Raw genomic sequence first — 18,992 nt, forward strand, 5'->3', positions numbered from 1 at the left:
GATTTAGTTATGGCCTGTCAAAATTGTTATGCTACATTACAAGACGCGTACACAGTCATGTTTTCGTCTCCCTTTCTTTCATGCATGCAAATATCACAAATTAAATGTGTGAATCAGCTTTGAACACCAAGCACTTTCTTGCATTTATTGCTAATCAGCCTTACATATTTTTTGTTTTTATAACCACCAGTATGCTCTGTGGGTAATAACTGTGATTACATTCCGAAAGTAACTTTATTCCTTTATTTCATCATATCTTCTGCTTGTGTGTTCCTGAAAGTTAGCATTCATTGTTCAATAAGTTAAACTGCTTGCACCTTGACAGAAACCACTATTACAAAGAAATGCAGGCAGTTCACAATGGTAAAGTGCTACTGCCACCTGTTGAAAGGTGTGGCTGAAACATGTTCATTGAAAGATGGGGTCATGGAAAGTGCACTAAACTTGAACAAGGGTTTTTCCACATCCAAGGATGTTGTAGCTTAGGCAGGCTCATGCTGCGATTAGCAGCCTCAAGAAGGGAACTGGAGAATATAGCATTATCTGTACTAGTTTATTGTCCCATAATAGGATTGATTAAGACAGGGTGAAGTGGTGAAGCAATAACTTCAGTGACTTTGCGAGGACTTTGGCAAACATTTACCAGCTCTAGATCTGTCATCTCTTCTTTTAATGCCCAGAGAAGCAAAATGCTCCACTTGTCAATGCTTTTGTTAAAAAAAAAACTAAAACAGAAATCTGGCACCATTTCACTCTCTCCACAGCATGTCTGTTGTGTTCAAATTCCCCCAAATATAGGCAGTGCTGGAAGGAAGCTGGAGAGCAGCAAACTAATCAGTTCTATCCGCCTCCCTCTCCCTCACAAATCCACACACACACGGTGGTCTAACAGAAAATGTAAATGGTTTTATTGCTTTATTCAGGTAACTTAATAACATTATTATTGACCATTTTTACAGTTCAGATCACAAATTATATTAGTTCTTGGCCCGTTAATATTAGGGATTAGTTATGTAATTTAAGGGTTCTCACTTCCTCCACTTCAGATGGCTGAGGTCACCCTCATGGGATTCAGACTGGTGGCCTGCACATTGTAAACATCTCTGGAGCAAGTGCTCAATCTATTGAACTATCACAATGGCAGTGTAAAAACCGCAGGTGCCATTTAGATATTTCCTTTCTAAATATCACTTGCGTGTTTGGCAGTAACTTTCTCCAATACTTTGGGTGGATACAATGTCATTAGTAATGGTCTAGGTGTTAGGGAGGCAGTACTGGAGGAGGAAAGGGAGGTTAAGTTGGTAAGACCAAGAAGGTTTAGGGAGATTAAATCTTCAATAGCTGTTTTGACCTTTGGCTTCTTGTCTTCAATTCTCGTCTTCAAATTACATGTAGTGCATTTTAATGGTGTGCATAAATACCAACTCTGTCCTGAACTTCACTGATCTTCAAGCGATGATTCCACCACTAAGTTTAGATGGAAGAACTTTGTACTCACTAATATCCCAATACTGAGTCACTGGCAGAGCTCTTTCAATATCCTCCAATTTGACTTGCACCAAATGTTCAGGCCTACAACACATACATCATTTTGTTCATTCTCTCATCACCTTTTAATGTCTCCCGCCTCAGGGGCTTTTCCATGAGCCATCGGCAGAAAGCTGGCATCTTCTGCTGTAGGGGGCTCATTGCTCTGCACAGCCAGTCGAGAGAGCAGAAGTGTCAATTCTGCTCTGATCTCTTGCTTACACGACACCTAGGGGGGGAAAAAGAACAGATGTACACGAGGAAGGGTCAGAGTTGGGTATGGATGAGGTGAGCATTTTATGAAATGTCTCAACACCAAAATCCTGTCTCTAATTGTGAGATCTCACAGCACTAATTGACAAATCACATGCCACTAAATGTGACTTCCAATACTGCTAATTGTAAGATCTTATATATTCAATAATCAGGGGAACCCCGACTATTTTGTAAAGGGCTGAGGAACATGGCATTACTACTTATGAAGCGCACATCTGCTCATTGTGAAAGCTCCTGTCACCAAATCTGAAATGAGGGAGTGGTGTCACTGAGTTGCAAAGTGGCATCAATGCATACAAAAGGGAAAGCCACAGTTGACAGTGCTAACTGTGAAACATGTCACGAGATATGAAATTTAATTACAACTGTGAAATTACATGTCACTAATAATTAACCACCAACCACTGTAAAACGTTGGTGCTGCAGCTGCAACATCCGCAGTCTCTAATTGTCATTCAAACCTCACATCACTAAATTTCACACCTTGTGAAACACAGAATACTTTTGTCGGTGTCTGGACCAGTAAACATTACAGTTTGCTGGCACTATGGAACTGAGAAGCTTTCAGAGATGTTTCCTAAATACAAACTCTCAGGTTGGTGTGAATCAAAATCCATTTTTAGCACTGCAATGCTGGCAGCTAAAATGCTAAACATTACAATTCCAAGAGCCAAACTGTTATCCTGAGGTAGTTTCGAAAATGACACAGGGGACCCTCCACCTCCCCTTATGTTTCTCATCTGGCTCAAGAACATATCAGTCTGTCAGAGCTAGCTTTCAAATCAGTGTGAACATTGATGTGAATTATGAGTATTGCTGCTTTCATTTGCCGATGTTCATGGTTACCTTGACACTGTATACTGTACTGCAACTATCTGAGCAATATGCTAGGTTTTGTAATTTATATTTTGTACAGATGGCATATCAGTAAGCATCAATGTCTCCAGAAGTGTTTTTAGGGGGCCACACAAGGGGGCACAGGTAAAACTGGATGATTCACCTACAATGGAGAATCATGAAGACTGTGTGATATATATATATATATATATTACTTTAAAAAAGGTTAAAGTAATGTTATAGTTATAAATTGTGATATTATGTTACTTTACAGTTAAAAAAGTTAGAAATTCAGTGAAAAAACAAAGGTTAAAGGGACATTATACTTAGGGGAAAATGTCAGTTAAAATATACCATTTTAAGCAAACAAAACCACTAAAATTCACCACTTATAGTTATCTCAAGTAACTATAACTTGTGCCCTAAAGTAACTAAATCATGCTCCCTCCATGCAGTGTTGTCCTCAATTATTTAATTTCAGATGCTGCAGAATTTTATCAATTATGTCATGAAACATGTCATGAGCAATGTAATATTGGAGTTAACTGTCAACATATGGCAGGGCACAAGTTATATTTACTTTAGGGCACATAGGTACTGATAACAAAAATGCTGTTTTTTGCCCCAGGAGGTGGTTGTCCCTCTGGTCCTCCCCCATCAGTCCTAAGGGGACGGGGTATCTCTGCCCTGCCCCTATATGTCATATTTACTTCTTTTTTTTACGAAAGGGGACTGAGTCCCAGAGTCATAAAATGGCTCCCATGACATCTTTGTTGATTTGGAGGAATCTTTAGATCTTCTGGCTCTGAAGATCCTCCGCGGAGTGAAATATCTATATTTCTTTAACCTTAATTTCTCTAAAACTACTGAACAGAATTAAACCAATTCACTAAAAGGCATACTTTCTGGATCAAGGTCCTGCTTTCTGCCAAATTTGGTTTAATTCCATGCAGCATTTTGGCTGTAGATGTGCCTAATTTTCCTATGGAAAAATGAATGGGGAAAACATGTTTTTGGCCCCTGCCCTCTTTTCTCAGCTGCTGCTTGATAAATCACCTCAAAACTTTCCAAGAAGGAAATAAGGTAGGTGAACCTTTTTTTGCAGTGTTTCATCAAGATTCGTCAAAATAGTGGCAAATGTATTAGCAAGCAAAAAATGTTTTTCCTATGGAAACATGGTCTTTACTATAACTATGGTATATATATATATATATATATATATATATATATATATATATATATATATATATATATATATTCACTATAAAACCAAAGGTTACAGAGACATTATAATTAGGTTCAGATTTTACACGTACAAAACCACAGACATTCAGCTGCTACAGTTATTTCAAGTAACTATAACTTGTGCCCTAAGGTATCTTCAACTTGTGCCCTCGAAAGGGGACTGAGTCCCAGAGTCATAAAATGGCTCCCATGACATCTTTGTTGATTTGGAGGAATCTTTAGATCTTCTGGCTCTGAAGATCCTCCGCGGAGTGAAATATCTATATTTCTTTAACCTTAATTTCTCTAAAACTACTGAACAGAATTAAACCAATTCACTAAAAGGCATACTTTCTGGATCAAGGTCCTGCTTTCTGCCAAATTTGGTTTAATTCCATGCAGCATTTTGGCTGTAGCTGTGCCTAATTTTCCTATGGAAAAATGAATGGGGAAAACATGTTTTTGGCCCCTGCCCTCTTTTCTCAGCTGCTGCTTGATAAATCACCTCAAAACTTTCCAAGAAGGAAATAGGTAGGTGAACCTTTTTTTGCAGTGTTTCATCAAGATTCGTCAAAATAGTGGCAAATGTATTAGCAAGCAAAAAATGTTTTTCCTATGGAAACATGGTCTTTACTATAACTATGGTATATATATATATATATATATATATATATATATATATATATATATATATATATATATATATATATATTCACTATAAAACCAAAGGTTACAGAGACATTATAATTAGGTTCAGATTTTACACGTACAAAACCACAGACATTCAGCTGCTACAGTTATTTCAAGTAACTATAACTTGTGCCCTAAGGTATCTTCAACTTGTGCCCTCGCCATGCAAGTTTTCTCACCAATAATATTACTGCAAATGTTACAGTGATATTATCAATGATGTCATAGAAGATGTCATGAGTGATGTAGTATCTGGGATAATTAGCAGTGCATGGTGAGGGTGCGAGTTACAGTTACCTTAGGGCACGACATATAGTTACTTGAGATAACTCTAACTAATTTCTATGGTTTGTGCATGTAAAATCTGATCATAACTATAACATCCATGTAATCTTTGGGTTTTTTTTTTTGTGAATTTCTAAAGTTTTTTTAAATTAAATTTCCTAACTATAACGTCCCTGTAACCTTTGTTTTTTTTCAGTGAATTTCTATTTTTTTTAAAAATGTTAAGTAAGATGCCTGTCGCAATGCACAGTGAGCAAGGCACTGGACGCAGGGCCAGCACTGTGCTGCCCCAACCCAAGCTTGCTGCTCTTGCCCCCCCCTCCTTGCCATCCATTGTCCAAGTCCATGCCCCTGCTCCCTCATAACAGCTCTGTGTGGACGTTGTTCTGCCACTGTCCTTCCCACCTGCCTGAACAGTTAGCTTGCTGCCCCATCCACCTCCTCCCTACCCTCTGTTGTCTGAGTCCATGCACAAGCCCACTCTCTCCGGCCATGCATGGTCCGATGTGCTGCCACTGCCCTCCATTTAGCTTGATGTCCCTGCCCACTCCTCCTGCCCTCCGTTGCCCAATTCTATGCCCCATCATTGCCCTCCTGCATAGCCTCTGTGCTTAGCTTGCTGCCCCTACCCTCCTGCCCCCTGCCACCCGATGTCTGCGTGCATGCCCCTGCTGCCTCCTTTTTTCCTACCATGTTCATTGGAGCTGCTGCTGCCCCTCCTACCTACTCTGAGTGTTCTGTTGAGCTGCTACTGCCCCTCCGATCTGCCTAGCATGGTCAGATGGCTCTTGCCTATCCCTGCCACCTCTGCCCTGCCTGTTCTAGTTCCATACCCTATCCTCTCCCTTCTGTACTCTGGGGTCCATTTGGCTGCCACTCCCTACTGCCCTCCATGCTCTGTTGTGCTGCAACTGCTCCTCCTGCCTGCTCGGCATGGTCTGCTGTGAAGCCCCTTCCCTTGCCATCTCTTGTCTGTGTACAGCTCCTACCCCTCCCTTCTGTCTTCCATAGTCCTTTTTGCATGCATGCTCCTGCCCCCTCCCTCTTACCCACAACAGCCTTTGTGCTGCCACTAACCGTCCTGCATGCATGATCTTTTGTGTTGCCACTGCCCTTCCCACCTAGCTTGCGTGGTCAGCTTGCTGCGCCTGACCCCCTCCCACCTTCCCCTTGTTGTCTGTGTGTAAGTCATTATGGTCTCACTGTTACCCTTCATGGTGTCTTGTGCTTTCAGTGCCCATCCTTTGCTGCTCCTGCCCTGTCCCCTTTCCCCCTGCCCTACGGTTTCCATGTGCAGGCCCCTATCCCCTCCCTCCTGCCTTGTCTGGTCCACTGTCGTGCCCCAGCCCCCTCCCCTCCTGCCCTTCATGGTCCATTAAGCTGCAACTGTCCCTCCTGTCTGTCTGGTATGGTCAGCCTGCTGCCCTTGTCTCTTTCCCCTGTGCTCTCCATTGTCTATGTACATGGCCCTGTCCCCTCCCTATTTCTTCCCATGGTCTGTTGTGCTGCACTGTCATCACGCTTGCCCTGGGTGGTGTATTGTGCTGCTGCGATCCCTGACGCCTGCCCAGAAAGGTCAGTTTCGTGCCCCTGCCTATCTCCCTCTTGCCCTATGTTATCTGAGTGAATGTCCCTACCCCATTCCTCCTGCCCTCTGTGATCAAATGAACCATACTTGCCAACATTTTGAACCAGGGAGATTTAAAAAAAAAACCTGGGGAATTGATTTTCCCCACTGACTTATATTGAAAAAGGGGAGATTTTAGGTAGGAGACGGATATACACATTGGGAGACTCCTGCATGAATCGGGTCTGTTGGCCTGTATGGTTGTTCTGCCATGGCCTCTGACTTCTGCACTCAATGGTCTGTTATACTGCCAGAGCCTCTCTTGCCTGTTTGGGTTGTTGCCCCTACCCCCATTCCTCTGCCCTCCATTTTGTCAATTATTAAAAGCAATGCTGTATGTTTTTTCAGCTTTGAATCCATTGAGATAACCCTGTGGAAAGATGCAGTAGAACACCGGGAAATGAAGACTGCCGCTGGCTTTAGAAGTACATGTTTTAGTCTGCATGTCAGAATGTGTTACTGACATGCATGAGAAAGATACCTGAGAAGTCATAGACAATGTGCCCTCATTTTAACTTTCTAAAGCACTAACTGTAATTTCCATGACAAAATAATCCCATCATTGTGTTCATTTCTAAAAGAAATGCTTTACGTTTTACAGCCTTGATTTCGTGATGATGGTGTTCAGCCATGCCACACTTTTGTCACAAAAACTGAAAGTTAACATTCTAGTTGTTTATTTGTACACTGAGGGAAGATGCAGTAGATCATTGTGGAATCAACTGACAAGATGATGGTGTGCTTGGAAGTACATGTTTTACTGAGAATATCTGACTTTATTCCCACCTGGCTGAGGAAGATAGCATACAGATAAAGAAAATGTGCTTTCATTTTAGCTTCTGGTGCAATTTCCCAGCCTCCATTAAATAATCATGAGAGGAAAATATTTACTCACTTGATTGGTTCTTGAAAACCCAGCAGGGAGTCAGCATTTTTCATGTAGCTGATCAGGATTTGTCAGTTCCCTTTAAAGTGGTCAATCTGAGCATATCCGGACACCAACAGTCCAGATATACCCATGTTTTTTTTTTATTCCATTATTACCCGGAGCACCTGTTTAAAAGCAAATTTCTCAAAAACAGCTGAATGGCTTTATGCAAACCACAGAAACCATGCTTTCTGAGAAACGTTTTTAACTTTTTACCAAGTTTGGCATAATTCCATTCAGCTATTTTTCTGTATCTGTGATAGAAGTTTCAACCTTTTTTTTTTTTTCTTGGACCCAGCTTCTTTGGCACCATTTGATGAATCTTCACAATGTTTTTTTTTAAAAACTGGTCCAGTGAGTCTTGGTGCGCATTGAAAGTTTTGGGGTGACCTGTCAAGAGGGGCTGAGGAAAAATGGGGCTCAAAAACGTTGTGTTTCCCATGTTAATTCCCATAGGATCTGTCAACGCATCTATAGCCGGAACCGCTGGACCAAATGTACACCAAATTTGGCAGAAAATTAGCTGTTGGTACGCAGATTGTGCTTTTTGTTACCTGGTGTAAATCCATTCAGTAGTTTTTGAGAAATTTAGGGAAATTCATATTTGTACATCCCTGGCCTCAAAGTATTTGTGAACAAAGAAAAAAACAAGCACCGGCTCCAGCGCTGGTGTTTTTCATAGGTCCCCAGGTGGGCCAGGTCCTGGGGGCATATTAATTTAGTATGGGGGAGCCTCCCTACCCCAGCACACCTCCGGTGACCGCTACCTGCCCAGGGCTTTGCTTTTTATCGATGTGGTGAGTGCCTTTCCTTTTAAAATATGCGGGGCGTCCCTTGGGCTATGTCTCCTCGAGGAGCCACTGATGGCCCTGGGGACCGCCACCTCCCACGGCAGGCTACTGTTATGTCCCCGGGTGCCAATCCCCGGGACATGGCTGTTTGCGGTTGCTTGGTTGCAGCTCTGCAGCTGCAGCCAAGCCACAGCAAACTCTTAGCTTTTGACAGCGGTACCTGTAAAGCAGGTCCTGCTGTCAAAATCCTAAGTTTCATCTCTGTCAGAGATGAAATGTTTCAGCAAGCAGGGGGCTGCTGCTGTCAAAGCAGCTCCCTGCTTGCTGAAGCATTGTCACCACAGGGGAAGCCTGGTAGCCTGTAAAAGGCTTTTTGTTAAAAAAAAAAAAAAAAAAAATCATTTTTAAAAAATAGGAAGGGGCCACGGGGGAGCCCTTAAGGGCCTCTCGCAGGTACCAGAAAGCCCATAAAGAAAAAAAAAAAAAAAAAAAAAACCCATAGCTCAGTCTGAAGGTCTGTGACCTTCACACTGACCTTTGGGTAGCTCGAATCCAAGTGGACTAATTTCTTTTTTTTTTTTAAATAAAAAACTAATTATTATATTAAAAAAAAAAAAAAAATCCTATTTTAAATTTGAGACAAATAATTCCTTCTAAGAATATCAGACATCAAAGGCTAAAAAGCACTATCTCTATCACGTTCACTCTTTCTCTCTCTCTGTCTCTCTTTTAATCAATTCTCCTACTCACACACCCATTCAGACACTCATGCACCCAGCCACAGACCCACTCAGACATTCACACACGCACTCATAGACCCAGTCAGACCCTCCCGCACTCACTCAGTTACGCACCCAGTCACACACCCTCTTAGACCGCTAGACATTCACTCACAGACCCATTGATACCCTGGTGCACCCACTCACAGACCCGCGCACATACTGATGCACCCACTAAAATACTGATGTACACATTCTCACACCCAAACAGACAATCTGACAGCCATTCTTAACCCCAGATACAGCTTCTCACACCTATTCACACACCCATAAAGGCCACGGCCAACTTTCTCCATGCATGTGCAAAGGGCCATGCACAGTATCAGGTTAGGAAGGCTGGCCGCAGGAACTGGCAGCAGGCCAGCCCTTGGGGGCAAGCCCTACTGCGCACAGGAGAAGGCTGTGTCTGGTGCAAGGTTGGATGCCTATAGGGGGTTAGCCTCAGGGCCGAACTGCTGCCAAAGGCCGTGTGCAGCTGTTGTCGGATTCACTTATAGCAATGAAAATTACTATAGGTAAAAAAAAACATAGAAATTGACTTACAAAACCAAAGGTTACAAGGACGCCATAGTTAGGTTCTGAATTTACTCATACAAAAACCATAGAAATTCAGCAGTTATAATTAGAGTTCTGCAAGTAACTAAAACTCGTACCCTAAGGTAACTACGACTCGCGCCATGCATAGCTAATTCGTTCACATATTATATAATTCATGACATATTCTATGCCATCTTTCATATTCTCACTGCAGCATTTGCAATAAAATTATTAATGAGACAACTGTGAATGGTGAAGGCACGAGTTCTAGTTACCGTAGGGTCCGAATTATATAGATATATGTATCTCCATCCACTGAAGAAAAACAGGTTAGGTGCCGAGACCCTAACTTACATTAAAAAAAAACAGCTATTCACTGAAAAAAACAATAGTCAAAATGTCATTATATTTATGTGCTGTAATGAGACACAAGCTAATGTTAAAAATGCCCTAGACCACTGACATAATCCAGTTTTAATTTAGTATTTAATAAACTAATTATAACTTGTTCTCCTATCATGCACTGCTTATGTCCCCACATATAACATCACTCATGACATCTCAGTCATAGCCTTTGGCCAGACCCTGTACCCAATTGCATCAGTACTTGGGCTAAGTACCAAGGCTTCTGTCAAGGCCTTGCATCCAACCCTCCACAATAATCAAACCTATACTGGACATGATATTTAGCCACTTGTAGGACACGTTTGACACAGGGCTTGGCCTGTTGCCATGGTCTGCACCCACCTCTCCACAAACAGGTTGCTTGCAAGGCCTGGTGTCATATCACACCCTGCATCCAACATTCAAAAGAGTTGGGCAGGTGGCTTGGCTCTATTGCCAGACCCAGCACCCAACCATTTGCATGTGTCCAAACCCCACACGGCGGGGTTAGCCATAGTGCCTCATCTGGGCCAACTCTCCATTACCACCTAACATGCTTCTTGCTCAGTCTTCAGCTCTTCGCAGCAATGGTTGACCAAAGGGTTTATTGTTCAATGATTTTCAGCGGCCTGCTTCCAAAAGTGTCCTACCCTCACTGTGCCTGTCATTTTGCATTTTAAGCAGACTGTGCATTAATAAACGTTACTAAGGTCTGTGGAAGGGGTAGTAGTCTTTGGTATGATTCAATCACACAAGTCCACTTCTTCACATCACTTTCTTCTGCGGCCTGTGGTTTAGACCCTTAACCCTTTTTCTCCTCATATCCTTCTGAAAACACTATCTGCATATCACAACCCTCATCGCTTTCCTCTTTAGCACCTATTCCTCACTCTGTCCTTCACGTACTCTCTTGCATCTCCTGCACTTCACCACCCCCCAAAACCCACACCGCGCCCACTCACTTGTAAGCACTGTATTTTCTCTAACGTTTGACGTGTTAATATTTAAACAGGTGTTTAATTCCTTCACGCATTTTCACACAGAATCACAGTTCCAGTTGGCACACCCAATCACTGCTCTGCACGTTCTGAAAAAAGGCCAAGGACTGGGTGAACATGCACCCCGAACCCCTTTACTGTCCACTGTCGGGCACTGACAGAAATTTGCAATGCCTTCAGAGTGACCTTTACAGTTCTCAATCTGGAATCATTACAAACACCAACCCACAAAGGGTACTCGCACAGACACCTAGAGGGGATTCTTCTCACTGTGCGCACTGTGTAAGAGTAATATGTTGCATGAAAAACAACTACAGATCCACAAGAAAAAAAAGCAATAGCAAACATTCTTAGGACTGCAAACGTAAGTAAAATGTGAACTGTAAACAAGAACAACATTGCTGTTTCATGCTGAGAGCGCAGTGTCTGTTTCTTCTAGCTGCAGCACAAGGGGGGAAATGATCATGACATTTACAGTTGGACTCTGGTCCCACCTACCCTCTGTCCTATTTCGCATCACCACTATCACGGAGGCACTCCACGCCTTCAGCGGTCCAAGGTTGGGATGGCTTTCTTTCTTGGGGGTTTTGAGGTTACAAACGCAGACAGGTGTGTGGATACATGGTACCAGTGTGCCCATCAATGACCAGGGTAACCCTAGGATTTATTGTATGTTGTGTGCACTAAGTGGGCTTGCATGCTGAAACATCACATTTCTTTTGGATACGTTGTAGGCTGGCAGTTTACACACGCGGGATTCCTGAATACCTCTGTTTTCTTCAGTTTTTGCTTAGTGCTGCCAACATGGAGGCATTCTGGTTTACCTTTTCAAACAACCCTTCTCACCTCATGATGTTGTTGCACTGCACACTCTGCAGAGCCTGCTGTGGTTAACACTCAGTGTGTGTCAGTCTCTACACTGATTTTATAAAAATCTCAAATTTATATTTTGGATTTAGAAAGAAATCCTCCACACATACATGATTCTGGTTTATTTAGTCTTGTAAGGTAATTTTTGTATTTCTGTGAAGTGTTCTGTTTTAGCTACTGTTGTAGATTCCTCTGTCAGTAAACTTGCTATGCCTGGGACTCCTGTTCACAGCATCTGCCTATGGCAAAGTTGGTGCTGTCCCTTCAAGAGGCACACTTACTGTGTGCATAATAGTTCCTAAGTGCTGAACACAGATGCTAATCATCTAACCTTATTTTGGTAAAATAGACACAACTATGGCACTATTTACACCAAGGAACTAAATGGGCCTCCGTGCAGGAAGCCAGGTAACTCCTACAGAGAACAGCGTTTATAATTGTCCAAAGTCATGCATGTCACTAGAAGAGTTATGTCAAACCTACAGACTCTAGGTCGACCTTGACAAATATTTCACAAGCACAGAGTAAGGGAACTGGATATCTCACACTGTCAAATTAGGTCCCAGTAATTGGGAATGATGGTCTAATAGGCTATACTGTTCATTGGAGAGCAACTCTTTATGCTGTCGATCTTTCGGGGTCAGTGAGAGATGCTTTCTCAGGTTCATCGGTTTGCAATAACCACTGCACTGTTGCTAGAAACACTTATTACTGATGTTCAATAACGGCGAGGGGACTCCTACCTTAAGCGCCTCAGACTCGCTCAGGTCCCGCTGCAAGTGCTGTAAGTTCTCTATTTGTCGCAGCTTCTTTCTCAGCTTCCTCACTTCTGGTGAACTCTGTGGGTCCATGTCTGAAACCTCTGAGGTGAGAGAGAGGCAGATTGAGAGGAAATACAATAGGGGGTGGGGGAGATCAGAGAGCACAAGAAAAGGAGAAATACATTAGGTAGCATTTCACAGGATCATATTTGCCAAACTTACTCACAACTGAAGAGTTACAATTACAAAAGAAGCATTAGGAACTGTGGTACTGGAGGTGGCTATAGTTGAGATGGAATGGACTAAGGCTGTCGGTAAATGTTTTGGAGACAGCAAGTTTTTGCAAACTCAGCAAACATTGAAGACTTCTTGCATGAAAATATTCCCATTGACTTTTTTGTCAGAAGTCAATATCTGGTTTGGATGGGGTTTCCACTAACATGTTTTACAGCTTTGCTAGTGCATGCAGTTCAAGAATTTAGTAAATTTAAAACCAACTGCACAAAGTAGGTGGAAGTGAAATCACCCAGCCCCTAGAGTGGACCGGACCAGAAGGAGGTCCCCTGAGGCCTTTGACATTTGACCAGAAGCACCTCTACCGAAAATCCACTCACCACAAAATGAGACAAAATCTGATTGGTGACGATTGGAGACTGGTATTCCCATGATTTTCCTATTGAAAGTGACACAAGGTAGTGGCAATCACACAAGGAGAGGCTGTGCAGATCTGAAGAGGGGGGCAGTTGATGAGGTCCAAGAAGCAGCAGCTCAGAAGGCAAATTAAGTTTTCAACCAAGGATCACAGACTTGCTTGAACAAGCCATATTTGTAAAGATTGGCATTAAAGAAGGAATGAGGTGGTTGGCAAAATATCTGAATTTAGCTCCGTCATGAAGTAGAGATACGAAAATACTTATTTGAGTTGAACTTGAGCCAGAAACAATTGGAGGTGTAAAATGTATTCCTATTTATTACAACTTCAAAGTTAAATAGTTCAAACAACTTTATGAAGAGGCAGGGAACCATAACCGATTAAGGTTTAGAAAGCCGATATGTGCTTTTTGTATGGGGTTAGAAAGAAAATGAGAAACAACCAGTTCGACCAACTAATTCTTCTTGTCTAATTTAAAACAAAACCAAGAGTAATAATAGTAAAAATCATAAAATGCTATTTATAAAAAACAGAAATCAAAATAGACAAGAGGTACATTTAGGTCAAAGAAATAGTAAATAGCATTTAATTAAAAGCACATCAGTGTATGCAGTTTTTAGTTTGTGCCGGAGATGGCGAACAGAACTTATCTTTCACTCTCAGATTTTGTCCCAGATCAGGTGAGATAAAAGTTGACCTTGGAGAAACAAGGCAGAAAACAATGACAAAGAGATCAAGGATGTAAAAACCTGCAAGAGTAAGCTAAGGAGACAGGGAACATTGGGCAGGGATGACAGAGGCATAAGGTGGATTCAAATCTAAATAAGTAAACATTTAACAGCAGCTTGAAAGGATCCTAAGAAAACCTATGTGGCCCCTTGAACTTAGCATATGCCCCAAACTGTGATCAGGCAGAATTTATCTCAGAATTTCTAGTAGACCTGACTTAATATGTGAAAGGTGGAGATTTCAACCTATTATTGTCACAGGTACTAGGTAATTCCACTAAGGTGGTTGTAGTCACAAAAGCAGCTTATGAGACAAAGAGGCAAAGGTTTGCAATTAATGGTTGCCAGTTACTTATAAATGAATAACTTTGAAGGAAAAGGTCATTTCTTTCTTCTTGGTCTGTACAGCAACCCAGTAAGAGTCAGAATTTTACAAACCAACCTATTACTATAAAGGATGGATAGTAAAATTATTTATTAGTCGCAAAAACACTGGACCCAATTTGAGACCAGCATTATGTGACCAGTTATTCATACATCTGGTCCTAATTCTTTAAAATAATCAAGGATTTTATGAGAACAAATGAAATCAGATGTAAAGACTGCTCACCACAAGTTAAGAACCAGATGGAAGGGGATCTATGTAGAGGTGATGAAAGATAAAAAAAAAAAAACTATCCATTCAAAAAACATAAACTAGAGGACATCTGGGACTTCCATCAGGATTTCTATACCAAAATAATTCTTGCGCTACTCAACAGAGGGTATGGTATATATGAGATCAGCAAAACTGTACTACATCTTAATGCTACAAATAACTGAAAATTGCTATTCTGTTAAATAAAGACTTAAAAGACAGCAGTGGCGTGGGGAGCTGGCATCCTTGGCAACAGAAGACATACATTAAAGTTTTGAAGCATTCTACTTACCTGAAGTTATTAAAGGTCCTTCTGGGGTTCCCACATTTAAGACTCTTGCTTCAGGATTTATGTTCTACATGCAGCTTTGTCTTCTGGCATTGGGGTTCTTCACCAGTCCTTAAAAAGGTAGATGTAAGTAGGTGTTCATATCCCTGTGAAAAGTAAAGTGACAGAATACAGTTAAAGGATAGTGAACCTGGTTTTCCAATAACAAAACCCTTCTTACTGTGCCAAACTGCACCCTCAAGTAAAGATTCCCTTAGCTTCTTTGGCCACAAACATCTTTGGTTTGTTTCCTTATTTAGGTAGACATACGCTTGTCCATTTTCCAAAGTAGAAGGGAGAAGCTGTTTACAAATCCTGATCAGCCAATGAGAGAATCCATTCCTTCAGTGGGGCCCTTTTTCACAACTCCCATCAGGGAATGAGAAATGGAGTGGCCCAACCCTGGCTCCGTGTTTACAGCTTAGCGGGTGCCTGGCCCAAACAACAACTCTGATGCCTATCTGCCATATCATGCAGCTGAGGACCCGCAACTGGCATCTCAGAGGTGGGCAACCAGGGTGGTCACACTACCCAATCAGCAGCGTGACATTGTGGCTGTGGTCAAGAGCAGGGAAGATGCCTAATTCAATGAATGGTGTGTCGGTATTGAGGGGCTCCAAGACTGGAAGCAGTGAGGCTCCCACTTTGGATGTTATAGCTGTGAAAGCTACAAGACGTGGAGCAGCGGGGCTCCAAAATGCAAAACATGAGTGGTGAAGTCCCTGAAACGGGAAGGGGGAGTAGTTAAAGCTGTGAGATGGATGTGGGGGATTCCCACAACTATACCACCCTTTGCTGAAAGAATAATAGAGCCTGGGACATCTGCACATTGGGCCCCAGTAGCACCAACGCTTGGTCCTGATGGACGAGTTCTGTGACTTGGCTGACCGAGAAACAGCATGCTATGGAAAGTATGCTAAAGTTAGACGGTACGAAGAAAGGGAACATCCTGGTGCAGCTCTTGCAACCAATAGACTAAGCGGATACATCCCTACATTGCAGAAAGCTGCAGGTGGGCTGATTTCAGACTATGAGATCTCTACTCTTCCAAAACTCTGGGAGACACATTTGCAATTGCAGATTACCTTGCAGAGATCGCAATGGTGTGGTGAGGACCCTTTTAGTGCCCAGGTTGGGCACCCCTGTATTTAGCTTAGTTTTACGGTTTGTGTTTTATCTACATTTTATACAATTTTGTTCATGTTAGCAAAGCTGCTTTTTAGCGATGGCTTTTTACACATTATATCAGTTGCTTTATTCTAGAAAAGCAAGGAACACATTGCTCATTTAACCAGCCTGTCACTACATATAATCAGTACTCTTTGTCCAAGGCTGTTAAACGCAGTACACAATATGCTAACTTGTGTTGCCAGTCCAATGTGACATGGGTTATTATATAAACTACACACTGACCCAAGGAGGGCATTCCGGTCATGGCCATCCTGGGACGCGTACTGTACACCAGGCAGTTTTGCTGATGTTGAACTTTCAGCTTCCCGAGAGGATTGCCATCTACACAGCAGGCTGATTCCTGATATTCAATCCAGGTATGGGGAAGGGGCCAAGCCCTTAGATCAGGACAGGTACAGGGTTAAACTGCTATGCAATCAGACGTACACTTTGGGTTAAGTAGGGATCTCTAGAACCTCTACAACGACATACATCATGGTAGGGTTATGTATCTTCTTTACCCTGATCACAATGTTGATCACCCTGCGTTGTTTCATCTGCCTAATTATCGCAGCACGTTTTTATACTAGATTGCGATTGTTTCAATAAATGTATTGAAAACTCATCTCACATCTTTGTGTCTCACCTTGGAATGCATGATTAACTGAGCGAACGGGGTAGAATCGGTTTCCACAGCTTCCCTGGGGATCCGGAATGTCATGTTCAGGTTACCATAATCACCTTTTATGGTTTGTATGAGGCACCTTCACCTTTTGAGGTTTGGATGAAGCATTGTACCGGTATTAGTCTACAGGTTGTTCAAGCTTGAACTCTTAAAAGGCTACCCTAAATGGTGTTCCAAATTTCCAATTTCTGTTTTTCAAAAATGGCACAACCAATAGTTACTCCAGTAGCTTGTAGACATGCTGTCACACAACATTTACTTTCCAATGGGAACCTAATGGGGGTGGAGATGTTATGCACACAACACATACAGAACCAAAACATTTTAGTAATGGGTCAATTTTCCAGCAGTCGATGCCAACACAAATACGTTTCATACATAAACGGTGGCTAATCCACCAGCACAATACAGAGCATACAGTTATTTAAACATTTCATTATCATACCAAAATTGGTTTCAAGGCAAACCTCTCACCCCCAAACGTAGTTGCACATGTAAGATTAGGTCCCCTCAGTAACAAAGGGCTCACTTGGCCAGTACTAGCTGCCTATACCCCTTATACAAATGTACCAGATTTACAGGCAGCAGATCTATGCCCACTATACAATAATTTAGTAAGCCTATATAGATGCTTAGCGCAGATCGTAATGCAAACATTGAATACTGCCCCAGCGAAGGCTGCTCCAGCTGTCCAACAACAATTGGCTACACCTTGGTTAAACCCAGTGTTTAATGCACTTATGGGTAAAGATACCACCGAACGAAAAGAGATTCTGTTTTGGATTGCTCTAAAACCAACCCCTTGGGGGAAGCAGTGTTTCTCCATACGGGACCCCAAGATAAACATATAATTCTCACAATGTGCTTGTCATTCGATGATTGTGCTACTTGAGGCACAGTTTTTGCTGCTAAATATGCACCATAACGGATAGTACACCATCTCTTTTGGATCTGCCGGAGGTGTAAAAAGAAATTCAAAATGAACATGAGACTGCCCCTGCCCTGGACTTGGGGATAAAATGAATGGGTCATTTTGCCACAGTATCCTCAATTGTTGAGGAAAATATTACAGAAGAAGTAGCAGTGTTGGTGGTACGCCAACGGCTTGCACAAGTTTCTTTAGTAGATCAGGATTGCGAGCTACCAAAAATAATTTCCTAGACTTATACTAGTATTAGTCAGGATAACTTGGGGGCCAGACGAAGTAAGCTGCAGCTTAAAGGTAATTCTGAAAAAGATAATACCAAGCACGCCCAAGAGTCTTCTAAAAAACACTGAGATAAACAAAAATCAAATAAAGATAAAGTTAAATCACGGGGAGAATCCCTGCATTCGGAGACCTCTGAAAAATGTTGTTATAATTTATGTAACTGTAATAATCTGAAACAACCGGACAGTAAAAAGTATAGTGATACAAGCCCTTCTTGTTCCTTTCAGGGCTTATTCAACAAAGGACTGAGAAAGGTGGGCAGTCAGGTTGCAGACAAGAAGCGTATCTGAAACCAAAGAAGGACTTGCAACGTTCGACAGACGTAATAAAAATGGAAGAACAACTTCCCCAACCAAAAACACAATGCATAAAGAAGGAGGTTGTGGGACTTTCAGTGAAATATGCAACACATATTGAGAACGCTTCTGAGGAACAGGACATGGGCAGTGACTTTGCTAGACAGCGCTGTAGAGATCAAAATAGTACGCCAGAATCTTCAAGAGTTTCTGGATGTGAGAGCAACTAGAAACTGCATAGAAGTCGAAACCCTAGATAGGAGGGTCACCCCTCCACACCAAGTTTAGAAATTAAACATACACATTGAGACGGACATAATGTGAACACTTTAAGTCATTTTCTGGGAAAGATTAAACCTCAGCTACAACATTCTCTTGGCTGAAAATCACTGGTTATCAGAGTCTGTTAGAACACTCCCCAATGGGAAGATGTAATTTTGCCATTTTTTTCGGTCCTGGTTCCAGAACAAGAAAAACAAGCCTATTCTGCAGACTGGGCACTTGCACAAGCCCCAGCGCTGTACAGCAACCATGTGGGCTGGAATAGTGATTCTCCTTATCATCTTATACAGGTATGGTCCAGCCCACATGCCCAACCACATTACTCTATAAAACATGAAGCAAAAGCTACTGTGAGGGAGATTCTCTCACAACTCGAATACAAGGGAGTAATTGAACCCTGTGTATCTCCTATTAACAACCCTTTGTTCCCCATAGCTAAGCCGGACAATTTGTATAGAGTAGTCTTAGACTACAAACACTTAAACAATCA

At 42.1% G+C, this 18,992-nt stretch overlaps 1 protein-coding gene across 2 annotated transcripts in view; it reads right to left on the reverse strand.

Moving 5' to 3' along the window:
• The window catches only part of LOC138303727 (lissencephaly-1 homolog), a 124,969-nt gene that overhangs the window by 61,234 nt on the left and 44,743 nt on the right, over positions 1 to 18,992 (reverse strand). For both annotated transcript variants that reach the window (XM_069243082.1, XM_069243081.1), the window contains 3 exons: positions 14,824 to 14,966; positions 12,497 to 12,615; positions 1,611 to 1,756 (listed from right to left, as the gene is read on the reverse strand). In XM_069243082.1, coding sequence (XP_069099183.1) covers positions 1,611 to 1,756; positions 12,497 to 12,604 — 254 coding nt within the window. In that variant the 5' untranslated portion in view covers positions 12,605 to 12,615; positions 14,824 to 14,966. The remainder of the gene's footprint in view (positions 1 to 1,610; positions 1,757 to 12,496; positions 12,616 to 14,823; positions 14,967 to 18,992) is intronic.

The sequence above is a fragment of the Pleurodeles waltl genome, chromosome 7 (genome assembly GCF_031143425.1).
Source record: "Pleurodeles waltl isolate 20211129_DDA chromosome 7, aPleWal1.hap1.20221129, whole genome shotgun sequence".
In the NCBI taxonomy this organism is placed as follows: Eukaryota; Metazoa; Chordata; class Amphibia; order Caudata; family Salamandridae; genus Pleurodeles; species Pleurodeles waltl.